Source organism: Simochromis diagramma, unplaced genomic scaffold, assembly GCF_900408965.1.
Source record: "Simochromis diagramma unplaced genomic scaffold, fSimDia1.1 OVJJ01000457.1, whole genome shotgun sequence".
In the NCBI taxonomy this organism is placed as follows: Eukaryota; Metazoa; Chordata; class Actinopteri; order Cichliformes; family Cichlidae; genus Simochromis; species Simochromis diagramma.
Window position 1 is genome coordinate 775,229 of NW_024387277.1, and position 21,403 is coordinate 796,631.

General features: G+C 40.2%; 2 protein-coding genes across 2 annotated transcripts; one reads left to right on the forward strand and one right to left on the reverse strand.

The window, feature by feature from the left end:
* The first annotated feature begins 11,447 nt into the window (after window positions 1-11,447).
* LOC120715687 (V-type proton ATPase subunit d 1) lies at window positions 11,448-19,191 on the forward strand. Its single transcript, XM_040002769.1, has 8 exons — window positions 11,448-11,659; window positions 12,684-12,855; window positions 13,094-13,272; window positions 13,810-13,889; window positions 15,263-15,340; window positions 15,491-15,667; window positions 15,856-15,933; window positions 18,103-19,191. Exons 1-8 carry the CDS (start codon window positions 11,533-11,535, stop codon window positions 18,262-18,264), a joined length of 1,053 nt encoding a protein of 350 aa, XP_039858703.1. The 5' UTR covers window positions 11,448-11,532; the 3' UTR covers window positions 18,265-19,191.
* A 194-nt stretch (window positions 19,192-19,385) lies between these two features.
* On the reverse strand, window positions 19,386-20,788 carry LOC120715689. Its single transcript, XM_040002773.1, has 3 exons — window positions 20,343-20,788; window positions 19,881-20,197; window positions 19,386-19,672 (listed from the first exon to the last, which is right to left on the reverse strand). The coding sequence occupies exons 1-3, from the start codon at window positions 20,585-20,587 to the stop codon at window positions 19,503-19,505; spliced, it is 732 nt and encodes a 243-aa protein (XP_039858707.1). The 5' UTR covers window positions 20,588-20,788; the 3' UTR covers window positions 19,386-19,502.
* Between the last annotated feature and the right edge of the window lie 615 nt (window positions 20,789-21,403).

Below are 21,403 nucleotides of genomic sequence, written 5' to 3' on the forward strand. Positions count from 1 at the left end.
ACTCATAAAACTAAGTAGATTATATATTTCTTTAAAATGTGACAATGATGCCACCGAATAGATTTTTTATCCATTATTTTTAAAGATTGGTTATATAAGGATACCACAGGCTGAATTGTAGATGGTGCTGCTTGAGTCCAAACTGTCAGACAATATGAAAAATGAGAGAATATCATGGAATGCATGAATAACTGAGCTGCTGAAGTAGGTATAGAATGCCGAATTAACTTAAAACAATTCAGATTAACCTTGACCGTCGTTGAAATCTTTTTTACATGTGTATCAAATTTAAGAGTGAATCTAAAATTATTCCTAAAAACTTAAAATCTTTAACCTCCTTTATTTCTTCGTTGCTTAACTTGATTTTAAAATCATCAGGTGAACTTTGTTTTCTAATAGAAAAACACATAGAAACTGTTTTTTTTTTTTAATTCAATACAAGATGATTATGTTCCAGCCATTGTTGGACATCATTCAGATGTGCCGTTAAAGTATCTGCTGCTTCACCAGGTGACTTAGCTGGTACATATATAACTGCATCATCTGCATAAAGCTGGTAGATAGCTTTTGGACAACTGGCAGGCAAATCATTTATGCTATATCATGCTATATCTAGCAGAGAAAACATTTTGTGTATGTTCACAGGTTATCAGGCTGATCACAGAGACAGGCTGTTGTGTCCTGGCTTCAGCTCTGAACTCCAACCGCTCTAATCTGAGGGAGCTGGATATGAGCTTTAATCATCCAGGAGACTTGGGACTTCAACTACTGTCTGCTTTACAGCAGGAGCCAAAGTGCAAACTGGAAACTCTCAAGTATGATGTTTTTAAAATCAGTACACATACGTCATAGCCTTCGTTTACTGAGCCTGAGTTTGTGTTCACTTGTCTTTCTCTACCACATCAACAGGACTGGTCACTGTGGAAAATGCAGAATGGCCCCATCACCCCTAAGATGTAAGCCAAACCACTATTAAAAGGATCTTGGAAAACAATCAATTCAAATTATCAACATTATAATATGATATAATTAGTGCTGTCAGCGTTAACGTCATTAAAATGACGTTAACACCATAACCGCATTAACGCGGCAAATCTCCGTTAACGAGTTAACGTGGATCGCCCCGTGTGTGGGGCTGCATGGCGTCAATGCGTTAGCTCATTTAGCTCATTAATGCATTAGACTTGGATGACTGAGAACCTTCACAGACAATGCATTAGAGCCGTCCAGCCCCACACACGGGGCAATCCGCGACAACTTGCTAACGGAGATTTGCCGCGTTAATGCGGTTATGGTGTTAACGTCATTTTAACGCGATTAGCGCTGACAGCACTAGATATAGAATATTATTTGAAATGTGATGAAATAATTAGCTATGCTTAGCATAAAGACTGGAAGAATGATGAACCCGTAGTTTGGATCCAACTGAGGGTAACATAAACCATAACCTCTTAAAACTCAATCATTAATATGTCATATCTTATTTGTTTAACCCTTTACAGCCGATCGGAGCGGGCACGCTCTGTTTTGCGTAACTATTTTTAAATCCCAGTAGCACTGCAACCACGTAAGCTAGCGCAAAAAATTTTTTTGCATATGAAACCGGAGGAGTTGTACTCACATCTTATGCCATCAGCTTGTCCTAGGTCACGGTTTCCTTCCACATAAAGCTTTGCAAAAACTGCATAAAAAGCGCTTGCAGGAACAAAAACATAATATTCCAGAAACACGCTGTGCCGGTCCGATCAGCTGTTCATAACACTTCCTACGTTGGAATAGACGTCAGCGCGAACTTTTGCATTTCCGCCATTACCTGCCCGAAACCGGAAGTGACGTCATTTTCGCGGAAATGTAGTCTTTTTTACTATCAGGCCCTCAGAGCCTATACTCGTCTTTTTAAAAGTTATCTTTGACTTTATGACTTTCTGTGTCGTTTCTGGGATGCTTAGGACTCATATTGCACTGCTGGAAATAGTTTATTTTGATGCATATGCTGCTTTTTTGCAAATTTGCAGTATAATATTTATTTTCGTTTTTCCTGCAGTGTATAAAAATTGGTGTATTTCAAAAATAAAACTATGAAGACACTCAAAATAAATTTCCTGTGGTGGGAAACTATTTTGTGCAACTTTTTTGTATTTACAGTTTTGAGGGATAAGCCTCTAAAATTTCTCTAACTAGAAATATATGTTAAAAAACAAAAACGATTTTCAATTTTTTTTGTAGTTTATTGCACTTTTTTGCAATTTATGTAATTACTATGCACTTAATGAATACATATTATTAAAATCTGGGCTATAATGGTTGTATTGATGTATAGCAACTTGAAATGCTCCCAAAAATGGCTCCACAGCAGGTAAAAATATAATATAAGCTCTGGCGGAATTGGTTCTATGGTAGGTCTTAAAGGGTTAATGTCTACAAAAGCCAAAGTACAGGGTGGGCCATTTATATGGATACACCGTAATAACATGGGAATGGTTGGTGATATTAAAGTCCTGTTTGTGGCACATTAGTATATGTGAGGGGGCAAACTCCTTAAGATGGGTGGTGACCATGGTGGCCATTTAGAAGTCGGCCATCTTGGATATAACTTTTGTTTTTTCAATAGGAAGAGGGCCATGTGACACATCAAACTTATTGGTAATGTCACAAGAAAAACAATGGTGTGCTTGGTTTCAGCGTAACTTTATTCTTTCATGAGTTATTTACAAGTTTCTGACCACTTATAAAATGTGTTCAATGTGCTGCCCATTGTGTGTTGGATTGTCAATGCAACCCTCTTCTCCCACTCTTCACACACTGATAGCAACACCGCAGGAGAAATGCCAGCACAGGCATCCAGTATCCGTAGTTTCAGGTGCTGCACATCTCGTATCTTCACACTATAGACAATTGCCTTCAGATGACCCCAAAGATAAAAGTCTAAGGGGGTCAGATCGGGAGATCTTGGGGGCCATTCAACTGGCCTACAATGACCAATTCACTTTCCAGGAAACTGTTCATCTACGAATGCTCGGACCTGGCACCCATAATGTGGTGGTGCACCATCTTGCTGGAAAAACTGAGGGAACGTGCCAGCTTCAGTGCAAAAAGAGGGAAACACATCATCATGTAACAATTTCAAATATCCAGTGGCCTTGAGGTTTCCATTGATGAAGAATGGACCCACTATCGTTGTTCCCCATATACCACACCAAATCATCACTTTTGTTGTTCCAACAGTCTTGGAGGGATCCATCCAATGTGGGTTAGTGTCAGACCAATAGCGGTGGTTTTGTTGGTTAACTTCACCATTCACATAAAACTTTTCCTCATCACTGAACAAAATCTTCTGCGTGAACTGAGGGTCCTGTTCCAATTTTTGTTTTGCCCATTCTGCAAATTCTGTGCCCCAATCTGGGTCATCCTCATTGAGATCCTGCAGTAGCTGGAGTTTGTAAGGGTGCCATTTGTGAGTAGCTAATATCCGCCGAAGGGATGTTCGACTAATGCCACTCTCCAGTGACATGCAGCGAGTGCTACGCTGTGGGCTCTTGCTGAATGAAGCTAGGACAGCCACTGATGTTTCTTCACTGGTGACAGTTTTCTTGCGTCCACATTTTGGCAAATCCAACACTGAACCAGTTTCACGAAAATTAGCAAGCAGTTTGCTAACTGTAGCATGGGAGATGGGTGGTCTCGTAGGGTGTCTTGCATTGAAATCTGCTGCAATGACCCAGTTACTGCGTTCACCAGATATCAACACAATTTCGATCTGCTCCTCACGTGCTAACCTCTTCAACATGTCAATGACTGTGAACAAACAGAAACTTGTAAATAACTCATGAAAGAATAAAGTTACGTTGAAACCAAGCACACCATTGTTTTTCTTGTGACATTACCAATAAGTTTGATGTGTCACATGGCCCTCTTCCTATTGAAAAAACAAAAGTTGTATCCAAGATGGCCGACTTCTAAATGGCCACCATGGTCACCACCCATCTTGAGGAGTTTCCCCCCTCACATATACTAATGTGCCACAAACAGGACTTTAATATCACCAACCATTCCCATGTTATTACGGTGTATCCATATAAATGGCCCACCCTGTACTATTAGTACTGGACCCAAACACAGCAGAAGGAAACCTCAAACTGTCTACAGACAACAGAAAAGCCGTGTTGGTGAAAGAGGAGCAGCCTGATCATCCAGAGAGATTGGATAGCTGGAAACAGGTGCTTTGCAGCGATGGTTTGACTGGGTGCTTTTACTGGGAGGTACGGTGGACAGGAACGGTTACAATAGAAGTGACATACAAAGGAATCAGGAGGAAAGCATACACTGATGGCTGCTGTATTGGATGGAACCAATTACAACCAGTCCTGGAGTCTTTTCTGCTCAGCTCAAGGTTTCACTGCCTGGCACAATAGCATACCAACAGACATAAAAACAGCCCCACCTGCTGACTCTAACCGAGTAGCAGTATATCTGGACTGGCCTGCTGGCACTGTGTCCTTCTATTGTCTCCCTTGCATAGTGTCTTCACGAAAACAGATACATCTCCACACGTACCAGACCACGTTCACTGAGCCAGTCTATGCTGCATTTGGACTTGGATGTGTACTTGAGTTTGAGCCTGATGGTACATTGTTATCATCCCAGATTGTTCTGTTTAAAAATGAAGAATGAATGTTCCCTAGAAGATTGATTCCCAAAGTGTGTGATGCAGGATCTTTGAGGCTTTAAGACAGGATGAGGGTCCTCTGAGATGTATTTATATTTTTTACTGCTACATTTACTTCTGTACATTTTTGACTACCGTGATTTATTATTAACTCTTCAGAAAATTGGGATAAGTATTGGCAGATTTGCACAACAGCCAAATTCTTGGGTGTGTTACTCTATATGCACACACCTTTTTAAGTCTACAACAACATGCTGAACAAGTTTGAGATATCGCTGAGAAATTCACAGGTAGCATTTTTGTAGCTGACCAGCAGTTGTATTTAATGTATTTATGAATGAAAGAACGTGTCTAAGAGCGTTTTTAGCTCCTCATGTTTTACTCCTGTGTCACAATCCTTGCAAGGAATTCCCACAGAAGAAATACCAGCTCCTTTGTATTTGTTTTTTCTGATTCAGTATATTTTATTCTCTGAATATGTATATTGCATGTAGGGGTGCAACGATACACAAAATTCACGGTTCGGTTCGGTTCGATACTTTGGTGTCACGGTTCGATATTTTTTCGATACAAAAAAATGTTCATGCCTTTTTAATTTGTCATTTATTAAAATTATAAATATATATTTTAACTCAAAAGTACAGTTTTTAAATTTAACCCTAACCCTTGTGCGTGTTTTTTATTTTGACAGCGAATGCGCACCTGCGGACCACTTATGTGCAGCCCTGGTTATTTAGCTCGTCATATTGCAGCCACAGAAATTATTTTGTCCATGAAACCATAAAGCTGCACTTTCTTTTTGCCTTATAGTCTGATTTGTCATAACTTCTCCGTTTTGTGGTAAGCTTTTCTTTGGCTGTCACTTCTTCACCCTGACCTGTCTTATTTGGCTCAGCAGAACTAAAATATATATGCTGCTGGTTTTACACACGCACTCACATAAGCTCAGCGATTCTCTGCGCGATCAACCTCTCACATGTTTAAGCTTGCTGCGGGAGATTTCACTTGTCATGTTTGCATAGTAAGCTAACGATTAATAAGACGATGTCAGAGGAATTGGTGCACAAATTATCATCACTCACAGATCAGTGCTGTCGCTCTCTATACACAGTTCGCACAATTGCAAAGTGAAAGCAAAAAAACAAGCGCAAATTCAAACGCGACTTCAATATGTCACATATTGACAGTGGCTCACCGATGCCAATGACATAATTACCCAGCTACATTTCTGAAAGAATGCAAAAGCATTGACATATATTTTTCCTACAATAGCCCGACGGGCAGGGAAGAGATAGATTTTGGTAGCCCGACTGAAAAAATCGCTAGCTCCGGGACGTCGGGCTAGCGATATTGCAAGCCCTGTATCTGATTGAGGAATCACTCATCTTTGGAAAAGAGAGTTTATTACAGAGAAATGGCTCTTTCCAAAATAAAAGCTATACTATCCGCTTCTTCTGGGCTATATTCTCAGCAGCATAAGGAGAATCATGTGCTAACAGCTGTCTAAATGACTCGGCTAAAGTTAGTAGCATGCTTGCTTTTTTTTGTCTGCTTCCACTTGTCTTTGCACTAGGATGATGTCGGCGTAAATGTGCAGTCATATTCGTTGTGTTCCCACTAGTGCTTTCAGGTTAATCTCGTTGAAATGACCTTAACGCCACAACATGGCAAATCTCCGTTAACGAGCTACCGCCAATCGCTCCGTGCATGGGGCTAGACAGCCAACACGTTAACGAGCTAACTGCGCTAACACACTAGTTCACACCAATGTAATTGAGCATTGCATGGCACATCCAACATACTGTTTTACTTTAGTCCATGACTCGCTTACCTTCAGGGTCATACGTCACATGAAAACCAAAATAATTCCAAACGCCAGATCTGAATGAGGTTCAATTTGCCATGTTGCAAGTAGAGCTTAACTTCTGTCTCGCTAGCTTGCCCTGCGCTCTTCCTTCTGACTATGCTGTCTGTGTTGAGCGCTCAGTGGATCTGCGCTCGACAGTGCAGCCTAGGCGGAGTAGTCGAACACAGATTCACTGAGCGCTCAACACAGACAGCATCGTCAGAAGGAAAATTGATAAAATAAATTACAAATGTTGTATTGTTCGATACATATGCGTACCGAACCGAAAGCACTGTATCGAACGGTTCAATATCGATACGAATATCGTTGCACCCCTAATTGCATGTTATAGTTGACTGTTATACTAATATTAACGACACATGTTTGTGTGTGTATGTTTGTGTGTGTGATCAATATGAATGGGTGACATTTATTTATTTTTACTTTTTATTTTATTTTATTTTTTTTGCCTGTCCCGTTTGGTTATTTAGCCGTCAGAATTGTTGTCTGAAGGCCAACAAAGATACCCAACGGATTTACTTTGTCAAGTGGATCATCACGGCCTTGCCATTTGATCCATTTGATCTACCTTTGTTGTTGTTATTTATTTAATTTTATTTTCAGTTGTTACAGATGGGACAGACATGGCTGGGGGATAGGAAAGGGAGAAAGAAAGATGAAGAAACAATAACAGAGGGCAAGTGGGACAGTGAGAAAGGGCACTTAGAAAGAAAAAAAATCTTCCAGATCACCAGTTGAGAGAAAAAAACAAGAAAAAGAAAAAGAAAAAACAAGCAAAAAAAGAGAGCAACATAATAAACACAGCACCATCGCATTAATCTAGCTAACAGTAAATAACAGTAAATACTAAATATTGAATGTTGTTGTGCAGCACGCAGCCTCGACAGCGCACAATGTGCTTTGAGGTAGCAGCCAAGAAAGGTGTAGTTTGTGTCTTCACAGGGGACAATTATCTTTAAGGCTATGGATGGACGCTGACTGTTCAAAGACAAACTAGGAAGCATTTTTTAGACATTATTAACAATGCAGCAAAAACTCTGGGCTACATAGAACATGGAAAAACACTGGTGACATTGGAAAGAAAAATGTCTGGACTTCTTTAAGTTGGTTGAAGACGTTTCACCTCTCATCCAAGAAGCTTCTTCAGTTCTTAGGTCAAATGGTGGAGAGTCCCAGATTTAAACCCCGTGGGAGTATCCCCCCAAAGAGGGACAAAGGACCCCCTGGTGATCCTCTACCTAATAACATGAACCACGGTGTGAAAACGGGTGTGGGTCACAATCAGCCAGGGTTTCGGGTGAGCTCATTGTGAAACCTGGCCCCACCCTATCATGTGATAGGGTGATCCTGAGGTCAGATGGCCCAGGATGTGAGTGGGTGTTAAGGCGTCTGGGAAGGATCTCAAAACTGGATTATAGATGGCAGACAGCTGGTGTCGTAAACCACCACTTCTGTTCAAAGATGGTCGCTCACAGTGGACATAAATGGCTTCTTTCACTCCTCTTTCAAACCATCTGTCCTCTCTGTCCAAAATGTGAACATTGGCTTCCTCGAAAGAGTGACCTTTGTCCTTTAGATGCAGATGGACAGCTGAGTCTTGTCCTGTGGAGGTGGCTCTTCTATGTTGTGCCATGCGCTTGTGAAGTGGCCGTTTGGTCTCTCCGATGTAGAGGTCTGGGCATTCCTCGCTACACTGTTCAGCGTACACCACATTGTTAAGTTTGCGTTTTGGAGTTTTGTCTTTCGGGTGAACCCGTTTTTGTCTGAGTGTGTTGCTGGGTCTGAAATAATCTAGGATGTCGTGCTTGGAGAAAACCCTCCTGAGTTTCTCTGATGCACCGGCTACATAGGGGATGACAATGTTGTTGCATCTGTCTTTCTTATCGTCCCTCGCTGGTGTCTGATCTGAGTACTGTTCCAGCCTTGAATTCAGGTGGCTCTTTTCAGTTTATTTCTTCATGCAAGTACTGCTGGGTATACATGAGTAATAATAAAGACAATAATAAATAATGTAATAAGTAGAGATGGACCGATCCGATATTACGTATCGGTATCGGTCCGATACTGACCTAAATTACTGGATCAGATATCGGAGAAAAATAAAAAATGTAATCCGATCCGTTAAATATCACAAAAGCACCTCACAAAACTTGCAACACGCCGTAACTCACCTCAGAACGTTAGCACGTCGGAGCAGTATGCATCACGTGATAGAGCGGCTGTGGCATGCGGGACCTGTCGGTGGTCTGGATAGCATGTGGAGCTTCGCTAGCAACCCGGCATTTCATCTCCGACAAAGTTATCCCCGAGAGAAGTAAAGCAAGTGTGTAAGTCCATCTCTGAATGTTTGTAAAGCATTCCTGCGTTAAGCTTAACAAGCGACTGCCTCTTCTTGCTGCTACTTCAATCATGAAACTGCTTAATGATCAGCTGATCTGCTTTTCTGTCGCTAGTCTGTCTCTCTGGTTTGTTTTTGGCTCACTTTGCACCAGAAAGAGGAAACCAGTGGCTGAACAACAGCAGCACGTTTAAGCTTGATAAGCTGTTGTTAGAATTTATTTAATATTAATTTCTACTCGAGGATCTTTTTCTACGTAGCTGACAGCTGGTAACTGAGCAGGGGCGGATCTAGCAAAGTTTAGCCAGGGGGGCCGATAGGGCATTAACAGGGAAAAGGGGGCACAAAGACATACTTTGCTTTCTTATTCTCATTTAAAATGTCTAGCTTTTAATAAATAATTATCCGAATCTTACACCCAAAGTTTTAATTTGATGTAAAATGAATAGAAGTCAATTACTGTATATAGTGACTATTAAGTCTAATATATATACCCTAGTAAGCTATAGTACTTTTTCCTTTGGGAAGGTACCATCTGTGCAGTCTGCAATTTTGTTGAAGAAAGATGTTGAATCTATTTAATATTTCTTGAAAAATAATTGATTTCTGTGCATTTTTTTTCACACTTCATCAAATTAAGGTTGATTACGTCGATTAAGCATCATGAGGTGGAGCGTGAGGGGTGGTTCCCTATTTTTTATTTATTTATTTTTGTTGTTGCTGGGAGTTGGAACCCTATTAGTTAGGTTGCTTAATATTTATGCTAAGTACTCTTTAAAATACCAGAATAGGGAGGATGGTGTAGGTTTAAGTTTATTAGATTGATCAGTATTGCTGAACTATGAAATTTTTTTTTTTGCATACAGGTATAACAGAATAGCTTTAGTGTAGTTGTTGTTTTAAACTTGAGTATGAACTTATACAAAATGCAGCAAGATATTTAAAAAAAACAGTTTTGTTGATTAAAAAACACTATATCGAATTCATATCGGTATCGGCAGATATCCAAATTTATGATATCGGAATCGGTATCGGACATAAAAAAGTGGTATCGTGCCATCTCTAGTAATAAGTAAAGCTGATTCCAGAGCTAAACTCAGAACAGGCAAACAGCCAGCCTATTAGCTCTCTGTCATTCTGGTCCTGAGGCAGAATCACCCTCCATGTTTTCCTCACAAATATTCACTGTACACACTCACAGAGGGAAATTTGGACTGATTTATTAGCAAATTCCTTTCACCTAAAAGCACGTGGTCATCTTCATAAACAGGATATCAAACTTTTCAAGGTCACTTTAAATCAGTCAAACACTAAATTGTAAATTGTTATTAATCCTTTTACCTTAGTCTTCAAGTTTATATTTATTTCTGACTCTTCTTATATTTATTTTTTGTCTTTTGCACTGAATGGAGCTGGAGCCTTGTCGTCTCCTCTCTCTATATACTGTACTGTTTATAGCAGAGATGACAATAAAGTTTACTTTGATCACAGTCAAATATCTCATCATTGAATCATTGTAGTTTGGAAGTTTAGCATTCTTGCCTGACAAACTTTTCGCAGTGTTTGTGAGTGTCTGATGTTCTTGTTTTATGCTTTTTCTACTGCGTCCCTGTAAAACCAGTCTAACCTGTAGTGGGAGTGAATAGAAAAATCACAGCATTAGATCTGGTAGGTCTCCACTAGATGGAGACAAAGCTGACTACAGTATGCAGGAGTTTTTTTAAAAAAAAAATTCAATTATAGTTCATCTATTTGAGTTCTTTTTCCTTTTCAAAACTAAATTCTTCTGTTCTGCTAAGCAGAGAACAATGAATGATAATGATTTTTGTACTTTTTCGGTATTCGCTATTTCATAAAATTGTAGCTATATCAAATTCTTCTTTATATAGCTACTGTTTTCAGTGCTATTTTTGTCTCTTCACTTTTTTCCTGCCTTGGTCACTGCTGTAGGATTTATTTATTTTATCGCATTTAACCGGAAATAAGCGAGATACGGTTGGGATTTTTGGTGTATCTTATTCTGCTTATAATAAAAAAATAATAATAATGCAACACACTGAAGGAAGACAAGGTTCATCCAGGTGCACATGGAGGTTTATTGCGCTGAAACACAGCAAAACAGTTCTGTGTTACTGACAGCTACCATTACAATAACTGGCCTGCGTTACTTTTGTGAGGGATTATTTTGCCAGTTTATCTGAGCCACCACTGCCACCTACTGGCGAAACTAAATATCGCCCTAACATCACATCAGGTGGGAGCAAATGAGCTTTTTTGCTCTGTGCTATGATGCAAACTATTGTCACAACAATAGCAAAAAAAGATGATGGGGGGGGGACCTTGTTCTTGATGCTCAAAATACTCAGGGTGCCACAACAACAGCTTGTTGACTGTGACAGACTTGGTCTCATGTTGTTTTCCTCTATTTGTGTGGATTGTAATGCAAAAACTAATATAAATATCATGTGCTTTGGAAACAGAGCTGGTAATAAAGCAAACTGTGAATACAAACAGCTACAGTCATTTGTCAATACAGTAATGGAATCATGAGCAGGTGACTGATCAGATGACTGTCACGTGGTTCAGTCAGCTGATGCTAGTGCTAACCAGCCGGACTGAAAGTGAATCCTGTGGCAGAGACGGATCTGACGGTCGGACAGGATGCCTTTCTCTGAGCTCTATTTTAACGTCGATAACGGCTACCTGGAGGGGCTGGTGAGAGGTTTTAAAGCTGGAATACTGTCGCAGGCGGATTATTTAAATCTCGTCCAGTGTGAGACGCTGGAAGGTGAGTTAAAATGGATAGCTAGCGGCTAATAGCTAGACGCCAGCTAGTTCCACAAGCTAGAGTTTAAAGCTAGTTAGCTGTTAAACGTTAGTTTCTGTTTTACTGTCGATATAAGTCGTCCCAATTTCTGTTATAATCTAGTCGCCAAGCTCAACATCGATAACTGCCACACGTTAAAGTGAAATAATTTGAGACTGTGTTCGTCAAGCTTGCTGTCATATGTCTGTATCCTGCGTAGCTAGCTTACATTAACCCAAGCAAGGGCTGGCTATATTGCTGTTTATTGCTCACTTCCCAGTTTTAAGGGAAGTGAAATTATAGTCAGAAGAAATTTTACAGTGTTCCTGTTAACATCGATGCTTCAAACAAATAACATTTTCTCTACCTTTTCTGTGACCATTCGATTCATATCTTGCTAACTAATACTAGCTAACTGAGATTTTCTTATAGCAGACGCTTCTTGTGTTATGCTCACCTGCACGGAGCGAGCAGGGATGAATTCAGTTCAGTTACATTTCAGCGTCAAATTACAACAATCCCTTCAAGGTGTTTGATTAAAATTTATTTTCCAAGAGAGACTTATGAACGTGAGACAGATTAGGACACAACCAAGACCAGGTAGCCAAATTTCTAGTCAAGTTAGCAGTTGGGTTGAGAGACAGGAACAGCAACAAATGCAGGGGCACTGCAGCTGAAAGTTGGACCGCAAATCAGTTGAGAAATTGGTTTGAAAAGACAAAAAAATATATCTTGTCAGTGAAATGCAAAATTCTATATAGAAAATAAAAGCTGCCGTACAACACTGCAAGTCTACATTTAACAATTCTTAAATAACCAAGTAAGGTAACATTATGGGGAAACCTTCATACTGCTTTTTGTTGTATTAGCCAGCATCTAAACAAAGAAACATAGTTTCTTTGTATGTTAATATAAAACTAGATTTATAGCCACACCTTTTTAGCAGTTCTAGTTTCAAACTTAATCCTTAGAATAATAGAGTCCTGACTAACTGTTTGTCCTACAGACTTGAAGCTCCACCTGCAGAGCACAGACTATGGCAGCTTCTTGGCAAACGAGGCGTCTCCTCTCACCGTGTCCGTTATTGACGACAAGCTAAAGGAGAAGATGGTGGTGGAGTTTCGCCACATGAGAAACCAGTCATATGAACCGCTGGCCAGCTTCATGGACTTCATCACGTAAGCTAAACCTGTCGAGTTGAATTGAGTACGGACGTCTGTTAGCACAATTTCTTAATATCATATTATTTATTAATTTAAAATTTGGCACTGTCATGTAAATAACAGTAGACACTGCAGTACTTTGAAGTACTGTAAAGTATTTGCCCTTAATCGGTAAAGTAACATTTCTGTTCTATAAAGTATAACAGTGTAGAACATTTGTGACGATCCCTCCCCTCCTTCCTTTGGGCTTTAGCTACAGCTATATGATCGATAACGTCATCCTGCTGATCACGGGCACTCTGCACCAGCGGGCCATTTCTGAGCTGGTGCCCAAGTGTCACCCGCTGGGCAGCTTTGAACAGATGGAGGCGGTCAACATTGCGCAGACCCCCGCCGAGCTCTACAATGCCATCCTTGTGGACACACCACTGGGTGAATATCTATATATGACTTTTTCATCATCATAATAATATTCAGGGGTTTTATGCAATAAGAACAGGCCCTCAAAAAAAGCTTTATCACTCCCCTAAATCTAAAACTCAAATGGGTTTTCACAACGGTGACTCTGCCCTTTTAAAGTTTATTAATTTTCTTTCTTTGGTTTCCTGTTTTAAAAAAAAAAAAAAAAAAAAAGACGTGACTCACTTATAGTTTGGCTGAAAGTTGTCACCCTCATTTGGTCAAGGTAACTCTCACACACCTTCAGTTGGTGTAGCGTTTAGCTTTCACTTTTCAAAGCAGTAACATAATGTTTGTCTGTATGCGACACATTTGTAGTGACATCTGTGTATCATACTTAAGATAGCTTTATACCTACTCTGAATGGGCACCAACCAGCAGGGGTGTAAAACCTGAATTGTGATGTCTTATGTTGAACAGGAGATGGTGCCAAAGCTGAGGAAAACACTAAATATTGATTTCTGTTTTTTTTTTTTTTTTTTTTTTTTTTTTTTTTTCTCTTTTCAATAGCTGCGTTCTTCCAGGACTGCATATCTGAGCAGGACTTGGATGAAATGAACATTGAAATCATTCGTAACACCCTTTACAAGGTAGAGTTTATTAATAACTGAGCTAAGCTTTATTTATACAGTGCATGTCATTCCAGGTGAAATCACAATGTGTTGCAAAAAGCATAGTCTGTCCACATAAGCAAGTGAATAAATAAAATGACAGCAAAGAAGGCAAAAATGTGACGGTAAAAGCTGAAACTCAGAAGTTAACTCAGTTAAAGAAACAGAAATTCAAAGACCATAATTACTCCAACAGAAGAAGAACAAGTCAAAAACCAATTAAAATTAAATAATTAAGATCAACAGTAGTCGAGCACAATTGTTCCAACCTAAACATTAATACTGATAAAGCAACATGTTGTTGTATAGATCTTTAATTAACTCTCTGGCAGTTGTGTTCTAGTAGACAACTGCAGATATTGTTGTAGCTCCTAATCTTTCCAGCGTTTGTCACAGAATAAACAGTTTTAATAGTCCTGTGGATGTCGGTCTGGAAGCTGAGGGCAGATAAGTTGTGATTCTGTGAGAAATTGTCAGACTTCTAGCTTTCACTTGAATAACCAGGAGGTATTAAGTTGCAAGTTACCAATGTCCTGTGAACATCCCGTTAGTCTGCCAGTCTGGCCAAATCATTATGGGCAGAGAAACACAGAATATGGTAAAGCATGTGGTATTTTCTGACAATTGATTTTGTATCAGTAAGAACAAGTTAACCAGTTTGTGCCCGTGGGAGTTGGAGATATTTTTAATATTTAATGGAAGCATTAAAAGTAGTTGTTGTACATCTGTGAAGGTTCTCAGTCATCCAGGTCATCGTAGTCTAAGGAGCTTTGAAAGAATAGCGTCTGGACTTCTTTAAGTAGCTTGAAGACGTTTCACCTCTCAGCAGAGAAGCTTCTTCAGTTCTAGGGTCAAATGGTGGAGAGTCCCAGATTTAAGCTCTGTGGGGGTTACCCACCGAGAGGGACAATGGACCCCCTAATGATCCTCTACCTAATCACATGAGCCAAGGTGTGAAAACTGGTGTCGGTCACAATTCACATGATCACATGATGGGGTGGGGCTAGGTTTCACAATGAGCTCACCCGAAACCTTGGCTGATTGTGACCTACACCCGTTTTCACACCTTGGCTCATGTGATTAGGTAGAGGATCATTAGGGGGTCCATTGTCCCTCTCGGTGGGTTACCCCCACAGAGCTTAAATCTGGGACTCTCCATTTGACCCTAGAACTGAAGAAGCTTCTCAGATGAGAGGTGAAACATCTTCAAGCTACTTAAAGAAGTCCAGACGCTTTTCTTTCCAAGCTCAGACTAGTTGTTACATAGTTTAAATTCAGAACTGGCGTGAAATTGTTATGTATTTATGTAAAGTTGTCATGTAAAATACATTAAGTAGATTTTGTTCTCTCAGGCTTATCTGGAGGCTTTCTACAAGTTCTGCTCCAACTTGGGAGGAACGACTGCTGACACCATGTGTCCTATTCTGGAGGTGAGGCCTCAGTCCGATTTAGGAACGTGTCACTAGTCTTCCTTCTGGTTCTCTGGGAGGTCTTTTATCACTGAGCAGGTTTGCTCACGAAGACACTGAAGCATCTTTAACTTGACTCATCACTGTTCTTCTTCGCCTCTGTATCTGCAGTTTGAAGCTGACAGGAGAGCCTTCATCATCACCATCAACTCATTTGGCACAGAGCTGTCCAAAGAGGACCGTGCCAAACTCTTTCCCCACTGTGGCAAGCTTTACCCAGAAGGCCTTGCTCAGCTGGCCCGTGCCGATGACTATGAGCAGGTCAAGGCTGTAGCTGATTTTTACCCTGTAAGTTCAGAATTGGCCTGCAGATTTCCCCATAGAAACATCATATGTCATATATCAAACTCATATGTTTCAAGTTGTTTTCACTTTCATCTTCCAGTTTGTGCTTTGGTGTCTGTCATTGTCCATCGAGGTTCAATTTTTCAGTTTAACGTCTGTGTTAAAGCATAAACTTGTTCTTGCATTTTCAGGAGTACAAGCTGCTGTTTGAGGGCGCCGGTAGCAACCCGGGAGATAAAACCCTGGAGGACCGTTTCTTTGAGCATGAGGTGAAGCACATGCATCCCTCCCTCACAAAGACCTTTTTACACCCAGTATTAACCTCTGTCGTGTAATAGTCACAGACCTCTACATGCATCCCTCCCTCACAAAGACCTTTTTACACCCAGTATTAACCTCTGTCGTGTAATAGTCACAGACCTCTACATTTGAACTAATTGTTCAAAGCTGTTATTATTTCAAGCATGCTGACTTTAACTTTGCTGGATTAATGCAGGTTTGTATGTGTGGTTATTAGATTCATTTTCAGTGATTTGTCTTGCCTTCAGAATATTTCATACAGCAGAATTTCTTACATGCCAGTAAAGCCAGTACAGTCACGACATGGTGTGAGTGTGGCTGCGTCTCACTGCAACACTACACACATCCAACTATTTGACTGTGTGAGAGCCTTAACCGCCTCACACAGGTTGTCCATATTATTATCCAAACACCTCACATCCCCATGATGATTGCTGGAACAGCTCCAGGTCTGAAGCCCGTCATTTCTCCAAGCCAGGAAAGTAAAAGGGGAGAAAAAAATCTGACTGTCCAACTAGAACACTCCGATATCAGGTTTTGAGAACCCCAGAAATGCTCAAAATAAAGCCATTTGTTACCATTATTCACATTCTTTTATTATGAATCATGCCACTTAACTGTGCAGCACCCCACATTGAGCATTACGTGTTATACTCCAAAGGACAGTGAGGAAAAACACATAAACCGATATTAAACATGATACAAAGGTTGTTTCTTTCCACCTGGACGTAGCATTTCTCCCACTGAAAACGTCCAGATGAACAGAATCGACCTTTGGGGATTTACTTACCTGGATGATCAAGCATGCATCAAGACGATACTTATGGTTACTACAAAAGATATTCATCTATTATTAAAATATGACAAATTAACAATGGTAAAGTGTGGCGCATTATGAATGATGCGCATTGTGAAAACGTAGTGAGGACACATTGAGGTGTTCCCAGGCCACCCCAGGGAGATGATCCCTCCAGCATGTCCTGGGTGTACCCCAGTGCCGCCTCCCGGTAGGACGTGCCTGGTCGGAACATCGTACCCAGAAGCGACTGCCTCAAGTGGGCTCTACCCTGTGCTAAAGAAGAGCCCATCCATCCTTTGGAGAAAGCTCTTTTCTTCCGCTTGTATCTGCGATCTTTCACCTTTAAAAGAACTAACAGTAATAGTCTTAACAAGCGATCGGGCCTAGATTAACAGAGTTATGTTGTTTCTCAACACTGAAGCTCCATCTTGTGGCAGACGCCTGCATAACATTTACTGGCATTGGGCGTCAATGTAAAACCATTAAACGACTGGTACGTCTGATAAAGACTAGTGATGATTAGTCGACTAGTTTCTTCTATAGGCAGAAAACATGACTGCCAATCAGTGCCACAATTGGGGGGGGGGGGAAACAACTGTGTTATTTACAACTTTGAGCATCTTCAAATAATGTCTTTTCTTATAATTATCATAGTGTTGTTACAGGATGGCTTTGCTTAAAGGAAAAATCAACAAATGTGCATAATTGTCACTCAGACTAAGAACCTTTTACACTAGATTTTAACTAATTTCTGCTTTTGTTAGACAACATGGATATTTATGGTGTTTGGGATTTTGTGTTTAGTTTCCTGTGTGGAAGTCATGTAAAGTCGTTGCCATGTGGGGCGGCTGTAGCTCCGGAGGTAGATCATCTACTGATCGGAAGGTTGACGGTTCGATCCCTGGCTCTCCCCAGTCTGCATGCCAAATGTCCTTGGGCAAGATATGAACCACAAGTTGCTCTCCGATGCATCCATCAGAGTGTGAATGTGTGTGAGTAGTAGTTAGACAGTGCTCATGTAAATGGGTGAATGTTGTACTCTGGCAGAGTAGTGCTGTAGAAGAATAAGTCCATTTACCATTTCACTTGAGTTGCAATGTGTGCAAAAAACAAGCTTGGTCTAGCATCTTGAGTAAAGGAATACCTGACCAGCTCTGCAATGATGAGTATCTGAAATATAAATGAAACTGAACTGCCAGTTTAGAAAAGATTGGGTTGAGCTAATAGAGAGATTGAAGTTGGATCACTTTGTGTCAACCTTAACCACGTCTTTTGTTTTCATTTTTTATTCTTTGACGTCAGTACTAACCTAGTCTTTCCACCTCCTTCGTGTTTGTAGGTGAAGCTGAATAAGCTGGCCTTCCTCAACCAGTTCCACTTCAGTGTTTTCTACGCCTACGTCAAGCTGAAGGAGCAAGAGTGCAGGAACATCGTCTGGATCGCCGAGTGCATCGCCCAGCGGCACCGCGCCAAGATCGACAACTATATTCCCATCTTCTAAGCAGTCTTCTTCCCACCATCATTTCATTCAGTTGGTTTTTTTTTTGTTTTTTTTTGTTCCCCACAGTCGCAGCCTGGTGATAAAGGCCCAGATGGTTTGATGCTCAAGTCCCACTTTCTTCACTCGTAGGTGTAAATTGGTTTTCAACAGTTGCTGTTGTGTGTATTCCTTTCTTGCTTGTCAAGTTAAATGATCCAACACACAAAAATACAACTGAAGGATGTACTGTAGTTTTGTTTTGTTTTTTTGTTTAATAGAAAGGAATGACATGATTCTGGTTTGTCAGAGCGACATCTTTGTTTAAACTTATTTGACTTTCAAACACTTGCTTCCAATCCTTGTGTTATGTTGCACGCGGCAGGTGTTTAAAAAAAAAAAAAAAAATAATAAAAATAAAAAATACAGCAGTGGAAGAATTTGCAATTCAATATGACCAGAAACTAAGGACACGGTACGTTGTCTCAGCCTGTGCAGCTCCAAGTGCTGAAACATGAAAACATCCCTCCAGGTTGTCTTTAATGTGGATTTCTGTTGGTAGTGCTACGTTTTCTCAGCATGTTTGGTGGTCAGTGTGATTTTCTGTCAAAACCAATGAGTGAAATGTGTGAGGCCCTCCTGGTTTGTTGTCTAAGTATATTCTAAAATATTGAAAATGAAACGGCTGAACAGGAACTTCTGTGCTCAGTGTTCCTGCTCCAGCATGAAGATTCTGAGAATAAAGTGGAATGAGTCAGTATCCGGGGCGTATGGATGACAGACGTCATGTTTAAAGTATACAAAGATATATAGATATTTAATGATGACTATCTGATTTTTGTTTTCTCCTGCTGTAAAGGATTTATTACTGTTTTCATCTGTTATTTGTGAAATGTGTATTGTAAATGTGACAGAGTAATAAACAGACTAATGCAGGTCTGTAGACCTCGAGGAACCGTGACATTATTTTGAGTTTTTAAATTTCCCACCGGATAGAATTTATGGAATTTCCTCATATATATATACACATACACATACGTACATATACGTGTGTATATATACACACACACATATATATCTATCTATCTAAGGTAAACTCTTAGCATTTCTGTCACACTTTACTTTCTGAACCTTTTGTTCAGTTTCAGCAAGAGCTGGTTTTCTAAATTAACAGAGGCAATCCGACTTCGTTTGGCTGTGAAGAGTAGACCAGCACAGCTTAAAAAGTCGTTCACACGTAGCAGAAGCAGGCAGAGCTGTGTTCAGTTTAAGAGAGAGGTTTTTGATGGCTGAGAAGGAGCAAGGTAACCATCAAGCTCAATTGCACTTTGCAGCCTTCTGGAGAAGAATTCATCTTCATCAGATGACTCTCTTTGCTGATCCTCACTCTCATGCTCTGTCGTTTCAAGATGTTGTTTGATGTATGTCAAGGCTGTAATTGCAAGTAGATAACACAATTTTGTTATTTAAATTTCAGTGATTATTCCTGAACTCAAATTTAAAATCGGCAAATTCTCAAAAAGGATTGTTTAGTATTCAGGACAGACCATCAATAACTTACAATGTATTAGGTGAAATACTCACTTAAGCATGTGTTCAAATGTAAAAATACACAAAAATGGGATCACATGAATCCTTACCAGCCTCTATTACATCTGCTCTGTCAATCCAGGAAGTCTTGAACTTGGGTAAGAGGACTGCAGCTGCAGCCAACTCTGGATCCTCCATCATCGCTCCAAAACGCTTTTGAAGGCCATTTTGCAGGGCTCTGATGAGTGGCAAGCATTTCTTGCTTGATGTCTCCAGCCTGCTAAGTTTGGACAGTAGTTGTTGGATTACTGGCAGGAGCCATCCCATAAAGGAAGTGGACTCAGACTGAAGGATGTTTGAAGCTTTCACCAGTGGCTTCATGGTGGTACAGTACTCCCTAAGGAATGCAACTTCTGCAGGACTCAACCTGTAAGACACAACAACAAAACCCACCATGACTATAATATGGATCTTCTGATTTAATATTAAGAGTCTGCTCACGTTTTTAACCATCCATTAAGGAAAATTCACAAAATTTGCAACCATATTGGTAGGTGTCCAATTTTACTCACATTTTCACCTTGAACTCCTCACAAATGCTCCTGATGGCATCTTCCCCCTTCTCATCAATGATGCGTATTATCCTTTCAACGGCAAGGTAGGTTGAATTCCATCGTGTTGCATTGGGACAAATGATCTGCAGCTCACACTTGTCCTCTACCACTTCATTGGCCAAATGAGACAGGCCAGTTTTGTTCCAAATGGCCTGGCATTTTGCAAAGGTTGCACGGGAGAGCCTCTTGTAGGTTTCATTCATGCTCTCTGCTAGGGCAGCATCAGTTGTTGCCACAAGGTTTAGCAGGTGACATGTACATCGCTGATGAGGCGGGAGTTGATACTCCAAACCAGAGTCTTCATCAATTGCACTTGCCTCATCAGGGCTCTAGACTAACTTTTTGCCATGGGCGTACCGGTACGCCTAACTTTATAAAGTTAGGCGTACCGGCACAAAAGTTAGGCGCACACAAATTTTATAATAATTTATATAATATAATGTGTTTTTCTGGATACACTGTGCTTTTTCAGCATTCAAAGATTGATGACACCGTGTCAGAGCACTGGCTATGAATTTCAGAAGGATCAGGCCTTAACTTAACAGAAAAGTTAGCAATAGTTCTTTTCCTATTACAGCTACATCCACTTCTGTCGTTCCTAGGCTGCTCACTAGGGCTGGGTATCATCACTGATTTCTATAATCCATTCGATTCCGGTTTTCAAAGTCCCGATTCGATTCAACTTAGCCTCAGACAGTCAGAAATATTATAATTCTGATCATTTATCAGTACTGACTTCATCAGAATTGTGAACATCACAGCAGATGCCTTTGTGTGAAAGTAACTGAGAATAAAACAGAAAAACATGAAGGAGATTTTCCTGGTCTGGCTTTTTATAGCAGATAACCTTAAAAATATTCTATAATGTTCTGCATATAAAGTTTAAATTTCTTCAGTATTGAACAACAGAAAAAATAGGCTTTCTTGTCCGAGGTCATTTAAGTGAAAAAAAGAAAAGAAAAAGACAGCAGCCGACAGCGCTGTAAACAACGGTAGACTGGTGGGTAATAAGCGAATGA

Bases quoted from the DNA above. Each gene is read 5' to 3' on its own strand.
- LOC120715687 (XM_040002769.1), top strand. From the start codon at position 11,533: ATGCCTTTCTCTGAGCTCTATTTTAACGTCGATAACGGCTACCTGGAG. The intron at 15,341-15,490 runs GTGAGGCCTCAG...CTGTATCTGCAG, and splicing joins CCATGTGTCCTATTCTGGAG to TTTGAAGCTGACAGGAGAGC. The intron at 15,668-15,855 runs GTAAGTTCAGAA...TTGCATTTTCAG, and splicing joins CTGTAGCTGATTTTTACCCT to GAGTACAAGCTGCTGTTTGA.
- LOC120715689 (XM_040002773.1), bottom strand. From the start codon at position 20,587: ATGAATGAAACCTACAAGAGGCTCTCCCGTGCAACCTTTGCAAAATGC. The intron at 20,198-20,342 runs GTGAGTAAAATT...TGTGTCTTACAG, and splicing joins GAGGAGTTCAAGGTGAAAAT to GTTGAGTCCTGCAGAAGTTG. The intron at 19,673-19,880 runs GTAAGGATTCAT...TTGCAATTACAG, and splicing joins AGCAGATGTAATAGAGGCTG to CCTTGACATACATCAAACAA.